The 19,702-nt window shown below is 36.8% G+C and overlaps 1 protein-coding gene across 3 annotated transcripts in view; it reads right to left on the minus strand.

The window, feature by feature from the left end:
* Positions 1-19,702, minus strand: part of LOC140245042 (alpha-catulin-like) — a 169,784-nt gene that overhangs the window by 43,148 nt on the left and 106,934 nt on the right. For 2 of the 3 annotated variants that reach the window (XM_072324635.1, XM_072324634.1), the window contains exon 3: positions 1,301-1,476. In XM_072324635.1, the coding sequence (XP_072180736.1) occupies positions 1,301-1,476 (176 nt within the window). Of the gene's footprint in view, positions 1-195; positions 220-1,300; positions 1,477-19,702 lie in introns of those variants that run through there. The other variant, XM_072324636.1, reaches the window with a different exon arrangement.

Below are 19,702 nucleotides of genomic sequence, written 5' to 3' on the forward strand. Positions count from 1 at the left end.
CAAAAGCAGCTGAAGAATTTAATTATGGATTGATTTTGACTTGGCATTCAACACTGAAAGGTGGTCTACAATGGGGAAAAAACCATACATGTACTAATAGCCAAAAAGAGCAGTGTGTTGCCTGGTATGCAGTTGCCATGGAAACACATGCAAAGATCAAACCAGAAGTGTGTCTTGACGTAAAATGGTACCCACGTCTCTGGCCATGTTTTCACAAAGACACCAGAGGAATATTCCTTTGCTGGTTCCTCCCAGACGGTCATTGGGGATATTGTCCATCTTCGATGACGTCCGGCAGACAGACGGTATGCAAACAGGGTTCTCGATGCAAGGTCTGTGTTATATGTCACACCTAGAATCTGATGCAATTATGGCGCAAACACGACCGACGTGTTTCCATGGATATACCGCGATGTTGTGGCTACAGAGGAAGGGGCGTATGTGCTTTGTGTCTTCCGTGCACCACATCTTTAACAAGTGGGATGAATAATTGGCATAACCTAATATTCTATTCAAATTTTCAGCATACTTCATTTGCACTAGTCAGTCCAGATATTTCAAAAGTTTGCTCCAGTATCCCATAAAACAAGCAAAATCATGCAACAATACCTTGCACATGCAGCAAGAAGAATTCATTAACAGGAATTTCTCATAACTGCTTGGTCAGTAAGTTTTCATAATATCTGATCTTGAAAAACAAGTTCACGACTTGTATCACTTGGAGTTGAAATTAAAAGTATACTCTGATGCCAAGAACTGTAAAGCTAGCCAAATCCTTCTAAGATGCCAAATGTAATAATCAATTCCTACATGTATGCATTGCCCAGGAGAAGAGTACTTAGCATGAAGTTGGTTGCCTTTCCTATGACACAGCCAAAAACTCTGTAATTCGCAATAAATTCAATTTTCACAACTTCTTTTCATTTTAAAACTCCCAACTGCAAAGACAACAGAGAAGCTGAATTAGCTTAACTTCAGAATGAAAGAAAAAGAAGAATATACATGTAGGTGCTTCTTCTTACAGGCCCCACACTCTAATTCCTAAGTGTCATCATTGATTATACTTGACTACAGATCACTGACCATCACTACCAGTGACTTGCAGAGATTTTTTTTTTTGCAATCCATCTGGTCTAATCAAGGGTGTCATTCCTGGGGGCTCTGCTTCTCAACCATGCATGAGCTGTCGGACGTCAACTTCAAACAATGTTGACAAGAATAACTCTCCGCTTTCCTGCACTGCCAAACCCTATTTGGTGATGAACCTCTTTAATCTTGGTTGTAGGGATTTTGTACTTGCCCTGTTCCTGGCCTGCGATATCTGCTTTATGACGATCTTGTCCGCCAGTAGAAGCACCCTGGTGATGGCTGACAGAAGGCCCCTGGCTGCCCGAACCATGTTACTCTTGTCTGCCGGCGAGGTCATCTGCCCTGAAGCATCGTACGTCACATCGGTCAACTTTGCTATATTACTTCCTGAGTGGATGGAGAACAAGGATTCAGAGAAAAAAAATAAAGCGTTGGGCATTGTCTAGACTACATTCATATAACTAGTAGAGGTCACAATATCTCAACACAAATCAAAGGCAAAGTCACTAAACATCGCGCCATTACTCCCTAAAAACTTGTGCGGCAGGAAAATGTCAGATAGATTAACATGCTATTGGTGAAGTATTGCACAAGTACAACCAAGGATTTTTATCTATTAAACGATTTGACATTTCTATACAAGAAAGTTTCACTTTAAATCAGTCCATTCACAATTACTTTATCTTGATTATCATCTCCCTTTAGTATACACTTTTATGCATACAAATTCTGTTTTCTGTAGAGGTCTTTTCATATGGGACGAAATACCACCATGAATTATGTATTAAATGCCTCCAGAGGACTTAAAAACCTCACACATTGTCTATTTTGTCATGATTCCATGACAATTTACATATTTAAGAATGTACACTATATGACTGAACCCCCAGTTTCGTTGCCCACACTTGGAGTTTTCCCTTTAATTAAACAAACATCAACTGAGGAAGATTTCTCTTTAAACCGACATCGACCACCACCCAATGCCAAATGACAAAGCAACCATCCCTCCCACTGGAGACCTTACACCTCCTGTGTTCCTTTGCCCATCTCATCACTGTTGCCTAGCAACTGATCTGTCTCCAGAGTCGTTAGCAGGTGAAAATGAGGTGGATTGGAAGGTCAAAAATAGCTTGGTAATTACTACTATTGACGCTGCTCCTGCCTCTGTCAACCCTTGATTTCAGGATGGAGCAAATCCAAGAATTTAATCAATCACACTCAAATTAGCTTCCTCTTTCTGTGAACACAAGAGGTAAGTTACTCTGTCAGCTGTGAGCACAATCATTACCGGTCCTATTTTGGTCTGATACATACACAAACATTCCACAAAACTAAACACTCAGAGCATGTTCAACATTTTTCGGTTGCGAACCTCAACATTAAAGCAGCAAAATCATAAAACTAAACTTGCCTTTATAGGTCTTCCTCAATAATACATTTCATGCATGATAAAGAAACCTCACGTGGTAGAGAGCAGTTTCACTCTTTTCTCTTTTTTTTTTTCTTTTATGCAGGTAGCCTCTTCTTACAATATAACCTTGACATGTCCTCTAAACTTGTTCATTCTTACATTTTGATTTTGAGGTGTGATAGGCATTATATGTTGTAATGATAACAGGATGCAAATAGAGCACTGATGAGGAAGATCCTTCATAATGAGAGATAAGCAAATTTCTCCTCTACTCACAAACTGTGCAGAACACTACAAATTATACAAGCCTCTCTTAACTGTTGACACTGGGGTATCACTTTGATACTGGAAGAAAAAAACAAAAACAAAAAAAATAAACATTTATTTGATCGCATCACAACCTGGGCAGTGCATCAGAGGAGCAATTAGAGTGAGTAGCTGCCACTGTCACAGTTTCTAGTCCGTAATTTGTCACAAAGTGGGTGGGAAAATTTGGACATGATTCCAGTTCACCTCCCATCTGTTGCAGTAATCGACTCAATTAATGCAATCTATTACCATGATGGAACATCACTTGGCTCTAACCAATACATCTTAATGTCAACAAGCAGTCAGCAACAACAACAACAACAACAACAACAAAGCATACAGCTGTATAAGCACATACAGGAAAGAAACAAACAGTTGGAAAAACACTAACACAATATACAAGAATGCTAAATATTTTTAACAGACATAATTATACACAGAAATGTTTGAAAAGATACTAGGGAAATACCCCGTGACTTCTTTGCTATAGCCTGAAGCCCGCTCTATAGGAACAAAAGATAAACAAGACAGAAAATTTAGATTTACAAACTGGAAAACAGCTGATCTCAGTAGCACATTTACAACAGACTGGCTTTTGTTTGTTTAATTGTTCTTGTATAACTTGCATTTACATAGGCCTACAACAATTTGTAGCTCAGCTATTAGGGTAGACTTGTTTGTAATCTGGCTCTTGAATCCATCATACAGCTGTCTGGCTGTCATGTTGTTGTTGTTTTTTTTTTCCTTTTTCTTGTTTATAGAGGTTTTTTTTAAGCATTTGTCCTCTGACAGTACCTCTCTCCCTTTAAAAATAGAAATACATCTAGAAATGCACACAGAGTAGTTATGTCTATTTTGAGGCATATTCTCTTTCAACACTTTCTTATGATCATGAACACAAGATGCACTGTAGAATGTTTTACATTGTACATTCTCCTTTCAAGTGCAATGAATAGCAGGGGGAAAAAATGCTAAGGAATGCCAAGTATGGAAGTTGAACATACTTGAAGCAGACAAAAATGTGATGAATGCACAGCTGTCACCTGTTCCTCAGCATCCAGAATACATAAGCCTTCAAAAGTGCCACACTGAGTAACCCCCACCATAAAAAAAAAAAAAACGACAACAAAAAGGCCCCTTTCACATTTGAGACACAGGGCCTGCCAATGCTGGATTACCCAGAACATATGGTTTGGCATAAGTGTAAAAGCACATACCACAGACAGATTAATAGAAATAAATAAGGGTTACTCAAGCAAGATGCACCAAACCTTATTCAAAGCACTTACCCATAGATGCATTAATAAGACGCCATCAACCTTTGTAACTTCAGGGCTTTTTAGATACTTTCTGTATCATTCTTAAATTGGTGCTAGTGCACTTTAAAAAAATGGAATAAGCTATAAAGTAATCATACTACTGGAAATTCTTTTTTTTTCATAAGAACACGTGGAACACTGAAAGAATCAAACAAATTAGTCTGACACAACTAGAATTAACCTGCCCACATTAGATTTTGATGTATATTCCTGTAAATTCTGACTAGAATCCACCATGCTCCCCTGCACTGTGAGTTAACAGGAAGAAATGATCTTGATCAATTGACAGTTGATTTCAAGGCTTGTGTATAAAACAGATTTCATCTAGTAGATGATGTACTAATGTGTATCAGTTGGAGAATTGAATAATGAAGAGTAACAGACTAGTATTCTATTACTCATGAGATAAACACCATTCACAGAGGAACATCCCAGTAGGCTTGTGCCTCATGAAGTGTTCAAGGAGTGTGCTATGAATCCCCCGTTCACATTCGCAACATAAGAACATCCTAGCGGGGTAATGTCTTACAGAAGCAGTCCACTGTGAGTGCAGAACAAAATACCCTCTTCATATTTGCAACTTGAGCTGCTTTAGCAGGATTGACTTGAAAAGGAACACACTGCTTGGTATATGTGTGTAGGGTAGGAGATAGAAACCCCTTTCATACTTGAATCTTATCATTTAATATCACATTATGAAACTTCTGTGTGGCTGATCATGAAGGTGAAAGTGACCACCTGGGCATATCATGCATAGCTATGTTGCACATCTTGAGGGATCATTTAAGATTTTTTTTTCTTTTTTTCACTGGGGAAACAAAATTAAAAGAGGGTGGTGGGAATGCGGCTCATGTTAATTTTGCACAACATAGCGTGCAGGAGAGATCAGGTGGCTTTAGCGGCCACGATACTGATATCCCTAAGAGCTTAAGGGATCACGGAGAGAGCTTCGGTGTCGGATTCCTTGCTTCTCGGTCACACAACATACGTGAATGATGGCGGTTAAGACCACTCGCAAAGAGAACATTCATGTTCCCCATCCCACCCAAAAAAAAAAAAAACAACATGCTATTTAAAAAGCGTAGTACTATTTTTGCACACAAATTTACTCTATTACAAATATCTGTGTAAGAGAGGTATATCAAGCTCCAATGCTCTATGGGATATGCACACACTCTATTCATATGTCAAGTCCAATTGATATTTTGTATTGTTCCATGGCACATGCAGATGACTATGGGAAGCATGTACTGCTTGAATGATAGTTAAAGAAACACTAAAAATGAAATGGTAAATCCAACATTTTAAATGTTGACACTCAAAATGATGGATTAAAAGATTTCATTTTTAGAGTTTACACCTAGAATAAAAAATTAAATGGCAAGTTCAACATTTTGAGTGTCAAATTTAACATTAACAAAAGGTTCAAGGAGTGGCAACATTTAAAATGTTGGATTTACCATTTCATTTTTAGAGTGTTGTTATAATTACTATCATTAGTGTTGTTATTAATGAGAAAAAGTTTTTCAAAACTGGCAAGGTCCCAAATGTTTTGGATGAATGGATGGGTTTCAGTCAATGCAACATGACGTGATGCTACCCATCCTTTAAAGGACAAGTTCACCTTAATAAACATAAGGATTGAGAGAATGTAGCAATATTAGTAGAACACATCATTGAAAGTTTGAGGAATATCAGACAATCCATTCAAAAATTATGAATTTTTAAAGTTTTTGTGCAGTCACCGCTGGATGAGAAGACTCCAGCAGCGTATGATGTCATATGAGTACAACAATATAAGGAAAATATAAAGAGAATTTCACAAAATTTAATCTTCTGAAAAAAGTACACATCCCCTTGACTCGTTACTGACATATAATATGGGTAATATTATTCCCCCCGCCTTTAGAAAGAGGCAAGTCAAGCGCTCTTTTATTATGCAAAAAAAAGTTAAAATATGTTGAATTTTCTTTACACTTTCTTTATACTGTTGTACACATATGACATCACAAGCCTTAGTAGTCTCCTCATCCAGCAGTTCCAACACAAAAATTTCAAAAATTCATAACTTTTGCATCGATTGTCCAATTTTCCTCAAACTTTCACTGATGTGTTCTACTAATATTGCTGCATTCTCTCAATCCTTATGTTTATGAAGGTGAACTTGTCCTGTAAGTACAAGTCCCACGAATGGCACTATGATCATGCTGTGCATATCAATATACAATAGGAAATTACATGTATGCGTGTTAATTGTGAAGAAAAATTGGGCAAAAACATTTGTGTTCCATACCCTTGCAATAACATGATACATGGTAGTATCATCTCTACAATAATTTTACAAATCCTTTTGGAATTCCCTTGTTATTCGAGAACTTCAAAAACAAAACTTCTAGGTTTAAACTCAGCTGCAACACCAGTCGTACAAAAAGGCTCATAATCACATCTGTGAAATAGATTATCAAGCTGTAACTTGATTTTCTCTTCTTCACATTTCCTGATCTACATCCTGAAAGAAGTTCTTTTTTTTTAGATGTTTGCTTAGTTTATTTGATTATCCTAATTTAAGCTAGCATGATTGGATTACGTATAGTCTGGCTGCTTTCAAAGCCTGCCGCCACTTGGAAAATGACTGCGGTTAAGCAACCTCCTTGAACTGCATTTTAACTCGGGCAATATATCGGATGATTGTAATGTGAGTGTAATATGGCATACTTTGGCATCTGTTTCCTTTCCCCCTCCTCTCTCTCTCTTTCTCTAACTCAATCTTTCTATGATAATAACTAGAACATAATAATGTATTATGATATATGATATTATAAAATATACATACACATACTGTATTATGTACAATAAATAAATAAATATATATATATATATATATATATATATATATATGTTGCGAATTCACGTATTGGCTCCAATATAGCGAAGAATCAAGAAATAAACTAGTAATGCATTATTTCGCCAATAAGAATGAGTTTATTGAACAACTCAAATTTTCGTCGAGACTCCTGAAGAAGGTGGAGGCCACCGAAAATTTGAGTTGTTCAATAAACTCATTCTTATTGGCGAAATAATGCATTACTAGTTTATTTCTTGATTCTTCGCTATATATACATATATATATATATATATATATGCCAGCAAAACTTACACGAGAGATGTGGCTGTGATGTTGAGTTGCAACCTACAATACGTCCCCCTCATATCCATTTTTGTATTTATTTCCTTCTTGTGCATGTGCAATCTTTCCCTTATTGAATGATACACAAGATCATATATTTCTCTTCCTCCATTATCTTTCTTTGTATCTATCAACAGTTTGTATCTCACCACAGATGGGGTGCTTTTGACAGTTAACTGCCAGGCTGACCTACTTGCCAGAAAGGACAAAAGTGTCATTTGCAATTCCAGCAAATGTCATCAGTGCTACCAAAATAGCTGGACACAAACACTTAAATTTCCAATGAATAACTTATTTCCCTTTGTCCGGAGGTTTCATAAGAATCAGGTTACAATGGTGACTGATATACAATCTCTGATCTTCCTGGTTTGTTTGTCTCTTTGTTTTGCTTGTTTGTTTATCTATTTGTTTCTTTCTTTCTTTCTTTCTTTCTTTCTTTGCTTGCTTGCTTGCTGGCTCTCTAGTTTGCTCCTTTTCGTTACATCAAATTGGTAAAGAGCTGGTGGGGAAAACATGGTAGTATTATCTCATCTCATTGAATATAGATTTAAATATATATACATATATATATGTGTGTGTTTTTTCCCTTACACTGTGTGTGCTTCTATCAGGAAGTCCTTTTGTACAAAGTTTTGAATAATTGTGACCCGCCACAACAAAAGGATCATAAAGTCGCTGACAGCTGAGCCGAGAAAATCAAGTTTGAAGCCAGATCATAAAAATCGGACAAAACAATCGGATTTCTGTTTTTGGCATAATTTTGTAGTCTTATGTATCATCTGTCATCTGCCGAAATTTCGAAGCTAAACGATCAGAAGGAAAGGCAAGAAATTATCATTTTCCTGGGCCATGATTTTCCGACTTTCAATGGAACAAAAACGTGTCCGAAGATTTGAAGTTAGATAGACTCTGCCCCTAGCAACAAGGGTGTAATCTCATTGGTCAGTGCATGACATCCTGGATACTGATTGGTCGAGCGCATCTCCAGGCTCTAAGCTTGAGTGAACATTGCGGAGGTTGCTAGGAGCATACCTTCTGTTGTCAAGAGGTGAAAACTATCTTGCCTCTCCGTGGTCATGATAGCGTCGGAAGGAAAACTTTGAAGGCATTTTTCTCGAAACATTGATTTCCTAAACCACTCAACATGCACTAATAAAATCATCTACCTGATTATCTCTGCAACCAAGTACTTTTATGAGTTATGTATGTATGAAATTAAAGTGGAAGAGGAAGGGATTAACGTCATGCCATCTTCAGAAAATCGTCCTCCCCCGACTTTCGGATCCTTTTGTTGTAGCAGGTCACAATTTGCAAAGGTCGCTGTCATACTGCTTTGTCAGCCATATCCTAACTTGAGTTCCCTCTCACAGGACTACACGTATTTGCCAATTTTAACCAAGTTCAGGGTCCCATTCTATCTTGGACAAACAGATGGGCAAATGGTCAAGACAAGAAGATGGACAGATAGATGAGACAAGAAGATGGGCAGATGAACAAAGAGCATTTCAACATCCCTTTGTTGCTGTGATAAGGGATGGCAATACATAGGAGTAGTTTCTGACATTCCATAATTAGTTTCTTCAAAAGCAATGTAAGCCTACATGATGTGCTTACAGGGGCATCAGGGGACCATTTCATGAAACTTTTTGTCAGTGATTTACACTGACAACTGTTAAAAGCTACTGAAATCCTTGCGTCTGATTGGCTGATAGCAAATTTGTCGGTGAAAACCTCCGACGAACTCGTTGATGAAACGCCCCCCAGATGGCATACTACTAAACGCAACACATTTGGCAACATCTCTAGTTAGCCAATTATCATTGCTGATTACACCACACTGAGACAATTCTACAGAATAAGCTTGGTTTGTGGTTTCATCTTTAATTGTTTAGCATGACAAAGTGACAAAATGACAAAACTTTTATTAGCTGGAGTCGCAATATACCTACACACACTAGCAAGTTAGGAGATATAAGAAGAAAATACATCAGTTACTGTTAACAATCTACTAAAATTACATCACTAGCAGTGAAATGATTGTGTTATCAGCGTCTGATTAGTCAAATATTTCTGAGCCTTGAAGGGGAGAAAAAATGAAAGCGCACTTTACAGGGATGAAACTCAATAAAGGTAGAGAGTCCATTTTCGCCCATTCTCTTCCAAAATAGCCACAGACCTTCAAGAAAAAATCTAATCTCAGGAGTCAAAATCCCTTCTAACGGCTCTCTGGCGGCCGGGCTGAAATGAGCGACAATTTGTTCAGGCTATTTACTTCTGCTGATTTGGCATCACCTGCCATCTTCACGCATGCTTCGCTGAAAGGTCGATAATTTCAGTTCACCAGGCATCCCACCGTGGGGGGCAACTGATCAATAAATCCTCATCAGAGTGTCACCACACATGGAAGGGACGAAAGAAGAATTCAATTTCCGCCGTATTCCGGCAGCCGCCTCATCCACAAACTCTCTCTCTGGCATTTTGAGGTACTGTCTGAAACTAAAAATGTGGCAGCCAATATCCAAGTTGTGAGTGAAAGAAAAAAAAAATGAATAAGAAAGTTCTTCAGCCTACTCAAAGTCTACAGCTGTTCAATCTTCAGGGCAGGCATGCAATAAAAGCAAAATTCTCATTCGTCAAAAGCCTCCTGCAATTTTCCTTCGTTCATTCATTTATTCCATCTTCACTACAGCCAGACAGAGCAAAGCCAACTAGGGAGAAATCACTGAGCATTTCTGAAAATGGAAAAGCAAACACCATCCGATGCGTGAAATTGACATACCTCTCAAGAATGAATACTGCACTTAGCCAAGAGTTATCCAACATCTTAGCTCTTTGACACACATACAGAAAGCACTGACTTTGTTGAAGTATTCTTCTGTGAGTAAGATTCAAGAGCAAGACGGAACGAGAGATAGGGAGAGAGAGGGAGATGGAGAGAGAGACATAGAGAGACCAGGAAGAAGAGAGAGAGAGAGAGAGAGGCATACAGTACTTTTAAGTGTTTGTTTGACCAGATGAAAAATTGTTTTTTCCCCTGCTCCCTTCATGTAAGTCTAGAAGAAGAAAAAAGAAAGTCACAAGTATATTTATTCTTCTTAGAGATCACGTCATAAATAAATATCAGATTTCCTCTGATTCCTCATGTTATTTTGGGTCGCAATCAGGATCAGGACCCAAATTTTGAAATGCTTACAGTGTGAACAGAAATAATGCGTTATTGTGCGAGATTTGGGTCAAAACCCAAATTTCACTACTTCTTGTGCAATTTTTTTGCAAATAGATGCAACTTTACACAGTGAGAACAGTGAGTGCACAAAATTCCACATGTCACACCTTGCTATTCTTACCAGCCATGGTGTGTGCGATACTGAATGACATTGTAACATAGTAAGCATACCATTCATGTACATGCCTAGGTCAGCTCTTCTCAAATGATTGTGACCCAAAAAGTTTTGACATTTTTCAAAGTGAGAATGCTATTGAAATCAAAAAGATGCAACCAAAATCATGACCAAAATTTCACAATTTTTGTAATGAGAAGGGCACCATTGTTACCTATCAAGAAAAAAAAAAGCATGTCTTCAGTAATGTGCTCCAAAAAGACAAGCACCACTGGTGTCAGAAAATAGATGTGTCATCATCAAAACATGAAAGCTGTCATCCCAGAAGATGTGAAAGACATCCAAAGCATTCTTTTCCCCCAAGAAAGAAAGAATGAATGAGAGAAATAAGAAACATCCCAAGAATGCCCCCAGAGGGTACTTTGGTCAAAACTTTAGCAATATGCTATTTCAACTCTGCAAGTCTCGATCTTCTGCCCCTCTCGAACTTCTGCCCCTGGATGTCAATGATACAGACAGAAAACAGAAAATAACACAAAAGTTTGATAGTGATGTACATGTAGTTCCTTAGCTGCTTTGCAGCAATGGCTTAACCCACTGAAGACTAGTCCCGGGTATACTCGGGCAGGTATCTATGGGAAATGCGTGTTGTAGCAAAATCAGCCTGTCCTCAACAAGCTAATCACTGATTATTTTGAGTGGAATAACTGGGTTTGATGAAATCGGCTTAACTACAGGGAAAACCATGTTTCATCATATATTGCCTCATCTCCGTTATTGTACCTAATACTTTTATCATTATTATCACTATCTTTAATGCTATTATACAGATTATTACTATTATTACTGATATCACTATTATCATGATCAAGAGTATGAAAATTGTTGTTGTTATCATCATTATTTTTTTCAAGGGAATGTGGAGAAGAGTGATCTGAAGGATTGATCTCTTGTTTTTTTTTCTTTCCTGACTAATTGATGTAATGTTATGAAAGCAAGAAATGTAAATGCTTTGAAAAGTTTTTGAATGGAGGACATCACACCACAACAACTAAAATTGTTATCAGCCTCCATGATATTGTGAGGATTTGGGGATTTTCAAAAGAGTAGCTCAGATAGCAAGATGCATACAATTTCAACCATATTTAGCAGTTGTATTTCATGCAAGAAATATGAAAACATAATGGATATATAGCACTATCAATTCTAATACACTCTTTGAGCAGACATCTGTTTAGCCTTGACAATAAAAACGCATATATGTGAATGTAGTGGGTCAACAACTTGATTTTTTTTTGTAATGTAATAGAATGACATCACCTTTAATATCATTCATAGGTTGTTATACATGAGCCATTCAGTTAAATGGGAAGAGGATAAAATCATAGGAATCAAATCATTTCAGATATCATGTTGTATGACAATATATGGTAGAGAAAGAAGAAAATACACCTTCAGGCTAGGAAACTTCTACAGTGCAGATGACTCATACAGAAAAGGAAAAATGCAATAGAAATAATACTAGCAGACAAATAAATGGGAGGGGCTGAGACCTCTCAATTCCACAGCTACAGCCTCATGTATCAATTAGCAAGGTTTGCATAATGAGATTTCTGTCATTGGCAAAAGTTAATGATTATGAATCAACCAGCTGCACATACATTCAGTCAGGAAAGAAAGAGATAAGAAATCAGTCTTTCAGATAATTTGATCTCTCTTCTAGCCTTATGAGAAATAGCTAATATTAATTTTTTTAAAATGATAGAAATAATAACAGCAATAAGAACAACGATGACAAAAATAGCAATGATATACTACTACGACTACTACAGTTGTAATATACTCCACTACTAATAATAACGATAACATTATCATGATTAATAATATTGATGATGATGATGATGATGATAATAATAATAATAATAATAATAATATAATGGTTGCTAATAATGAGGAAGAGACATGTCTCATGAAACCTGGATTCCCTTTAATCAGAACTGATCTCATCAAACTCAGATATCTCTCCCCAAAAATTAGTGATTACCCAATTGTGGTTGACGGAGTACAGTTAATTCTGAGTATACCCATGGAACTGAAACAGAAACAACTGAAACAGAATTGCTGCAAAGCAGGTAATGAACTACACTCCCTTATCATTTGAACAAAGCATCAATCAGTGGGTCTAGCTTATCCCTCAGTTGGTGATAGCCAAATTCACAAAGAGGAAATTAGGACTATCTGGGTTATATCACAAACCTGATTTAGTTTGATCCATCCTACGCTGTCACAATACATTAAATTGCCAAGGAAATATATTGCACTGGAGGACTTTATACACTCTAATGAAGTCACATGTACATACAAAGGCATGTATGCATGTGAACATAAACCAAAATTTTATGCACACACACTTGTACACGATGTCTCAATAAAGATGTCATTAATCAATTGCTCTCACGATGTTGGGAATCCAACAAAGAGACTACACACCCTCAAAGATTTGCAGAAAAAGTGTAAGCAAGGAAAAAAAAGATATAGATTCAACTCATATTTTTGGCCTTTGGAATTCACTTACAGATTCAAACTACACTTGTACTTTCAGATTCAAGCAACAACAGACTTCCTGCAATTATGTACCATATTTCAAAGTTTACTTAAATATTTTCCTGATACTTTAGAATAGACAGGTGCTATCTCTTCTTAAATGGCTTTTCTGTTCATGCTCATCCATTTATGAACCATTGTCCACAGCTACAATATGATTAACCCATTTGTTTCTAAGTGCAAATACGTGTACCTTAGGAAAAGTTGAGCATGGCAAAAAGTTGCAATATATGGGCAATTTACTTAGAGAGCCTGCACAGAAAGATTTAGATAATTTCACATTGGATCCATGCACGAAATGTATTCATCAACTGGTACATGTTCCCTAAATGTATGTGTTTTTCCCCCAATCTAATTGATGTTTAACTTTCTCATCAATAAGCCCCCATTCCAAATCCTTTTCAACATTCCTGCACAATTTGGAAATGATGAAATTGATCCTTTTGTCAACATGAGCACAAAACATTCACTATTTGTAAGGTTCTGGGGCAAACTAACTCATGTGTGTCAAATTCGCTGCAATAATCACTACATTTTTTTTTTTTTTTTTTTTTTTTTACACAGGAATCTTCATTCACGATGACCCAGTTAAAACTGTTGAATAAATCAAACGAAGACCACATACAAAATGCACGTTTTACGCATTCAATTGACATCAATGCACTGACTTTATTTTGAGTAGAAAAGTGCACATTTATGGGTTCAAAAAGATGCAAGTTAAATTCAAGCTGACAGTGATTAAAAGAGATCATAATTACCTAGAGTGGAATCAGTCCATGAATCTGCTTTGTATACAATCAAATAGATAAACGTAGATTAAGACTCAGCATTTTGGATATCTACTGTTTCTTACATCAAATATCAACTTTTGGACATGAAATATTACTCTATATAATGAATGAAAACATGTATACATAATGGGTCAATACTTACAATCCAGAAACTATTTCTAATTTCACTCACTTTTCCTGGTTTGATCTCAGTATATGCATAAGATTAAAAATCTAGTCCTCAAACAAAATGATTTACTATTGTTAAGGAAAAATAATTCTAGCTGATTCTTCTCAAATGTACAGGTAGCTCAAATAATAGAAATACCAGGTTGTAAACTGCAATGTTAAATGCATGAAGACTTCATATTAACTCTAATCAAATGCAAGTGAGTCCTCTATTAAAAGAAAAGAACAACAACAACAAAAGAGCAGCACAGCATCCAATAAGGAAAGCAATTCAAAGGCATAGGCTATGGACTGACTGAATTATGAAGTAAGTTTCCAGCTGTGACACATGAATCATTTGGTAGAAGGTATCAGGGACTTAAGTTAAAACTAGAAATGTCGCTTTGGCGACTGGTATGCCTCCGCCATAATGCATGATTTTTCCAATAGGTCTAGATAGTACATGTGGACAATGTGTGATTACATTTTCACAAAATTGGCAAAATATTGAAATGACAAGTTTGTCACAAATGTGTTGAATGTTCACCTTCCTTGACCTAGGTTTAATTGGATGAATAAGAGAGCATGTATCTAGGGATTTAAGGACTTTAACTCGACTTTGACCCATTCATACATTTAGGCATTGAGTAATTTTCAAGGTACAGGTGTGGAGAAAAAGTGCAATTTCTGAATTGAATAGTAAATTGTTACCATTTTCATCTGGCCCTTGACCCTAAAATTCATAAGATAATCACTTTCAGGTAGAACATGCATAATATGTACTAAGTTTCAAGATAACTTGATTCACTTCCGAGATATGGAGAAAAAAGTTAGATCAGCACTTTCACTTGATCTTTGACCTTTCGACCTTTGAGGCAAAAAAAAAAGAAAAAAAAAAACTTTCAAGAGAATTTCTATTAGGTTACACATGTATGCATACACCAAGTGTAAAAAAAAAATAACCCTGCTGGCATTGCATGATAGGAGGGAAATAATAAAATTTTGAAGTGTTGCACTTGACCTTTGACCCCTGACCTTTGACCCCATGAACCCTACATTCTCTAGATAATCACTTCCAGTCAGTATATGTATATACTATGTTCAATGAAGATACCTTGAACAATTTTCAAAGGTATGGAGAAAAAAAAAAGTTTTTATATTTTTACTTGACCTTTTGACCTTTGACCTCATGACCCAAACTTTCACCACAGAATCTTAATTGGGTAATACATGTATACACTAAGTTTCAAGAAAATATCTTCAGGCATTCAATAGATATGGTGGAAATAGTGAAATTTTATGTATTTGACCCTGACCTTTTGACCTTTGACCTTTGACCTCATGACCCAAACTTTCACCAGATAATCTTAATTGGGTAATACATGTATACACTAAGTTTCAAGAAAATATCTTCAGGCATTCAATAGATATGGTGGAAATAGTGAAATTTTATGTATTTGACCTTGACCTTTTGACCTTTGACCTTGAGCATGTGCACCCAAAAGTTGATAGGCACAACTTCACCCCCTAATACACATACATGCCAAGTTTCATTAGGATACCTCAACGGGTTTTGATAGTTACCTTGTCCACAAAATTCATTACGGACGGACGGAAGGACGGACGGACGGAAGGACGGACGGACGGACGGACGGACGGACGGACGGACGGACAACCCGAAAACATAATGCCTCCGGCACCACTTCGTGGCGGAGGCATAAAAAAGACAACCTCATAACAGGGGAGGTCAAAAGACCATGAAAAAAAATAATAATAAAGATGGCACCAGACCATGATGCTTTTTTCTTCTTTTTTTTTGGGGGGGGGGGTTGGCTAGCAAAGGTAACAAAACAAGTGTAGAAGAAATTATTGATACATGAAAAACACAGCTGTAATGAAACTTCTCTCAAGATATTTTAAAGTGAACAACTTTCAGTATTTAAGTTGCGGCATTTTGGCTTTCTGTTTTTTCATCAGCCCACTGAGGATGAGGGGTCTAGGGCAATTACCTCCTGGGCAATTATACCCCAGACCCTTCCCCTGGCCCTAACCCTAATCCTAAACCTTATCCTAACCCTAACCCAAATTCTAATCCTAAACCTAACCCTAATCTTTACTCTAACCTTATCACTAACCAGTATTTAGCGGGGGGGGGGGGGGGGGGGGGGTAATTGCCTTCGGGGGTAATTGCCCTGATAATGCTTTACCACTCATTTCCCACAGAAGCCTGACTGAGTATGTACCTAGGACTAGACTTAAAACGGGTTAAGACATGTTTATAGATAAAAGTACTGCTAGACAGCCAGTACATGATCTTCGTAGCTAACATGCACTGTGCTCTCCTCGAGATAATCAGTGAAAGGCAGCTGAGAGATCTAGACTAATTAATCTATTTAACATTGACCAAATCAAGAAATGCTGGGAGGGCTAATCATAGAGCAATTCACAAAATTACACTCCTTGTCAAACGATTCCTTATTTTGTTTGAGCAAGTACCTATTCTTTCTATGAGGGAGGGAGAAGTGAGCAATAATTCTCCATTTGAAATCCATGTGCATTGCCAGGCATCTCGATATTTCATGTGCTGTTTTTCTTTTTGTTTTGTTTTGTTTTACTTTGCAGCTCATCTTCTCTCATTGAAAAAATTACTGAACAAATTGAACACTAAACAAAAGTACAGATGTATTGAATATCTGAACATTGAACAAATGATAGGCATTTACTCTAATGGATATGTACACTTGGACATATTGTACAGTATGTACAGTGAGTGTATGTGTGTAAGAGAGAAGGGGGGAGAAGTAGGGCAGGGGGGTGGAGGGAGAGTCAAAAATTAGCCGTACATTAAGTATAGCAGATGAAGACAAGAGTGCACTAGTAGTGCTCTGATTACATTTGGGTTCTCTAATGTCTTACTGATGAGCTTAAAGGTGGAGAGCAGCTTTAATGCAAGCAAAATCTCTCCCACACATTATTCTTTTGATTTTGAGTCACAAAATAAAGAATTCAACATCAGTGTCAAGGGACAAAGTAAAACCTGTCCATCTTCATTCCAATCCAATCATTTCACCTTCTAGGAGTGTGCATCCATTTCCGTTTTTTTAAAACAAACCACAGGAAATTTGTTGAATATCTCATATTTTACACATGAGCACTGATCATTGGAATACCAAATATTTCCTCACCCCTCATCCTGCCATTGAGTGAATGTGAAAATGGCCACAGTTGTTAATGATATCCTATAACAATGGTGATCTCACACTATTATCACACCTTTAAGACCAAATAAATGGGACAGAAACAGAATGTGGATCACAGAAACATTACGTGAAAGATCATCTATCTCAATACTTCTGACTGACCTTTCATAAATACAGAATGTGGCCCATAATCTCAAAACTTATGAACCTGTCTAAAACTACTGTAGTACACCAAAGCAAACAGCTGAGGGGCAACTCATATTGTGGCCTATCATTTAACCAGCCATACATTAATCGCCAATCACAAGTTATGAACACCCGATTGAATTTTACTTGCAACCATTCACACACGGTGCAAAGGACAAAATATCATGATGTTAAAAATAATAATAATAATAAAAAATAAAGTGACCATGAAAAGACCCTGGGCATCCACGTGTACATGGCAAGTTTCATAATGGGATTTTAAAAATGGATAAAGTTTCTGCATGCCATTCACACATATCCCACAGGGCAAATTATCACAAATACAAAAAATAATATTCAAGCAGGACTGATTTTCACATCGCAATGCAAATTCAAAATTATTATCCTTTTTTTTTCTGTCCAAACAGTCAAATTGATGGTTTTTGCATCGCATTGCAAAACTTGAGTTAAAAAAAAAAGAAACTGTGTAAATGCGGCTAATGATGGAACTGACTGGTCAAAGGTGCACGTCCGAGATTTGTTTGAACTCGGAGTCGCTTCAGGTGTTTGTCAAAGATCTCTAAATACAGCCACAAATTGCCATGAGTTGTTGGGTTTGGATTGTTTTTACCTCTCTCTCTCTCTCTGTTATGGGTGTTTAATTGAATTATCTCTGATCTAACAGTTCCAAATAGATACACCACCTGTTCTCTGGGGCATTTCAAATTATGCTAGAAATTGAAATTCACACCTGAAATGAGCAACACTGTATGTCTTCATTTACTGGAAACGGCTTACAAAGTGGACATTAATAGGGACAGCTGCAAGCACTTTGCATTCCATAAAATTTTCAGAACTGACAGGAAGGGGAAGGGCGAAGGTGGGAGGGTATTGCCTTGTGACTTGTGGATGACATTTCAGGCTAAATCCGTTTTCTGGACAAAATACTGCATGTATTTAACTGCTACACCACACTGCTCAACACCCATGAGATTGTTGAAAACGGACAAACTAATCACTGACAGCAGATCGTCTGTCTCATTTCCAAAGTTCATTTGCCTCATAACTTCACAATTTCTTTTTCTGTGATCAAATGATTGATAGTTACCATTGCAGTAAATCATTCACTTGTAGTCAAATCTTAACTTGAATTTTATGATTATAAAACTAGCTTGTATTGCAATGCAATATTCTATCATAAACAGCAGATATTCTCTCATTCCCAAAATTCATTTGCTATGTAACTTTACCATTTTATTTTCTAAGATCAAATGATAAATAGTTATCATTACAGTTGATTATTCAATTACAGTTATATTTTAACTCACATTTTATCATTGGAAAACTAGCTTGTACTGCAATGCAATATTATTTCATCATTGATAGTGGATATTAGAAATTGTTTTCATTTGAAACTTTAAATTACCATCTTTCAGTTCTATTATGGACTTGGCATATAAGTTCATTTGGAGGAACTTTCAATTTTACACAAAAACTACAAAATGCAACCCATAAATCTACTAAAATTCCACAAATATTGATATAGTACTGGTAATCACAAGCGCAAATGTCATACCTGCCAACATTTCAAGATGAAATATCTTACTCGTGGATTGCAAAAATTTTATTCTATATGCAAACTGAAGTTAAAAATCTTACTTTCGGTCAAATCTTCAGAAAATACACATGAAAGGTATATCTAAATATTTTTCAAAAATCTGATTTCTCTGACAGAAAATCTGATTTTGCCATTTTTAACGTAAAAAATCTTACTGAATCTGATAAAATCTTACTAGTTGGCAAGTATGAAATGTTTTATCATGCTGTTCAAGTTCTAATGAGACTTGATTAATAGACCAGAGATGGGAACTTTGACGAGATCAGGATGCGAATTTCACACATATAGATAATATCGGCCAGGGGAATCACAGTGTGGTGATAATATCATGAAAATTTCATCCATATTGCTTCAATAGGAAACACACGACCAGCGCCACACATGGGCGCACACGACCCTCCCAAATTAGCCCAGTGAGTCTGGTAGTGCGATAGTAACCTAATCTCGGACCGCTCTCCTGATCTAATTAATCCACACCCGAGGCATGCACACCGATATGA

Source organism: Diadema setosum, chromosome 22 (genome assembly GCF_964275005.1).
Source record: "Diadema setosum chromosome 22, eeDiaSeto1, whole genome shotgun sequence".
NCBI classification, from domain to species: domain Eukaryota; kingdom Metazoa; phylum Echinodermata; class Echinoidea; order Diadematoida; family Diadematidae; genus Diadema; species Diadema setosum.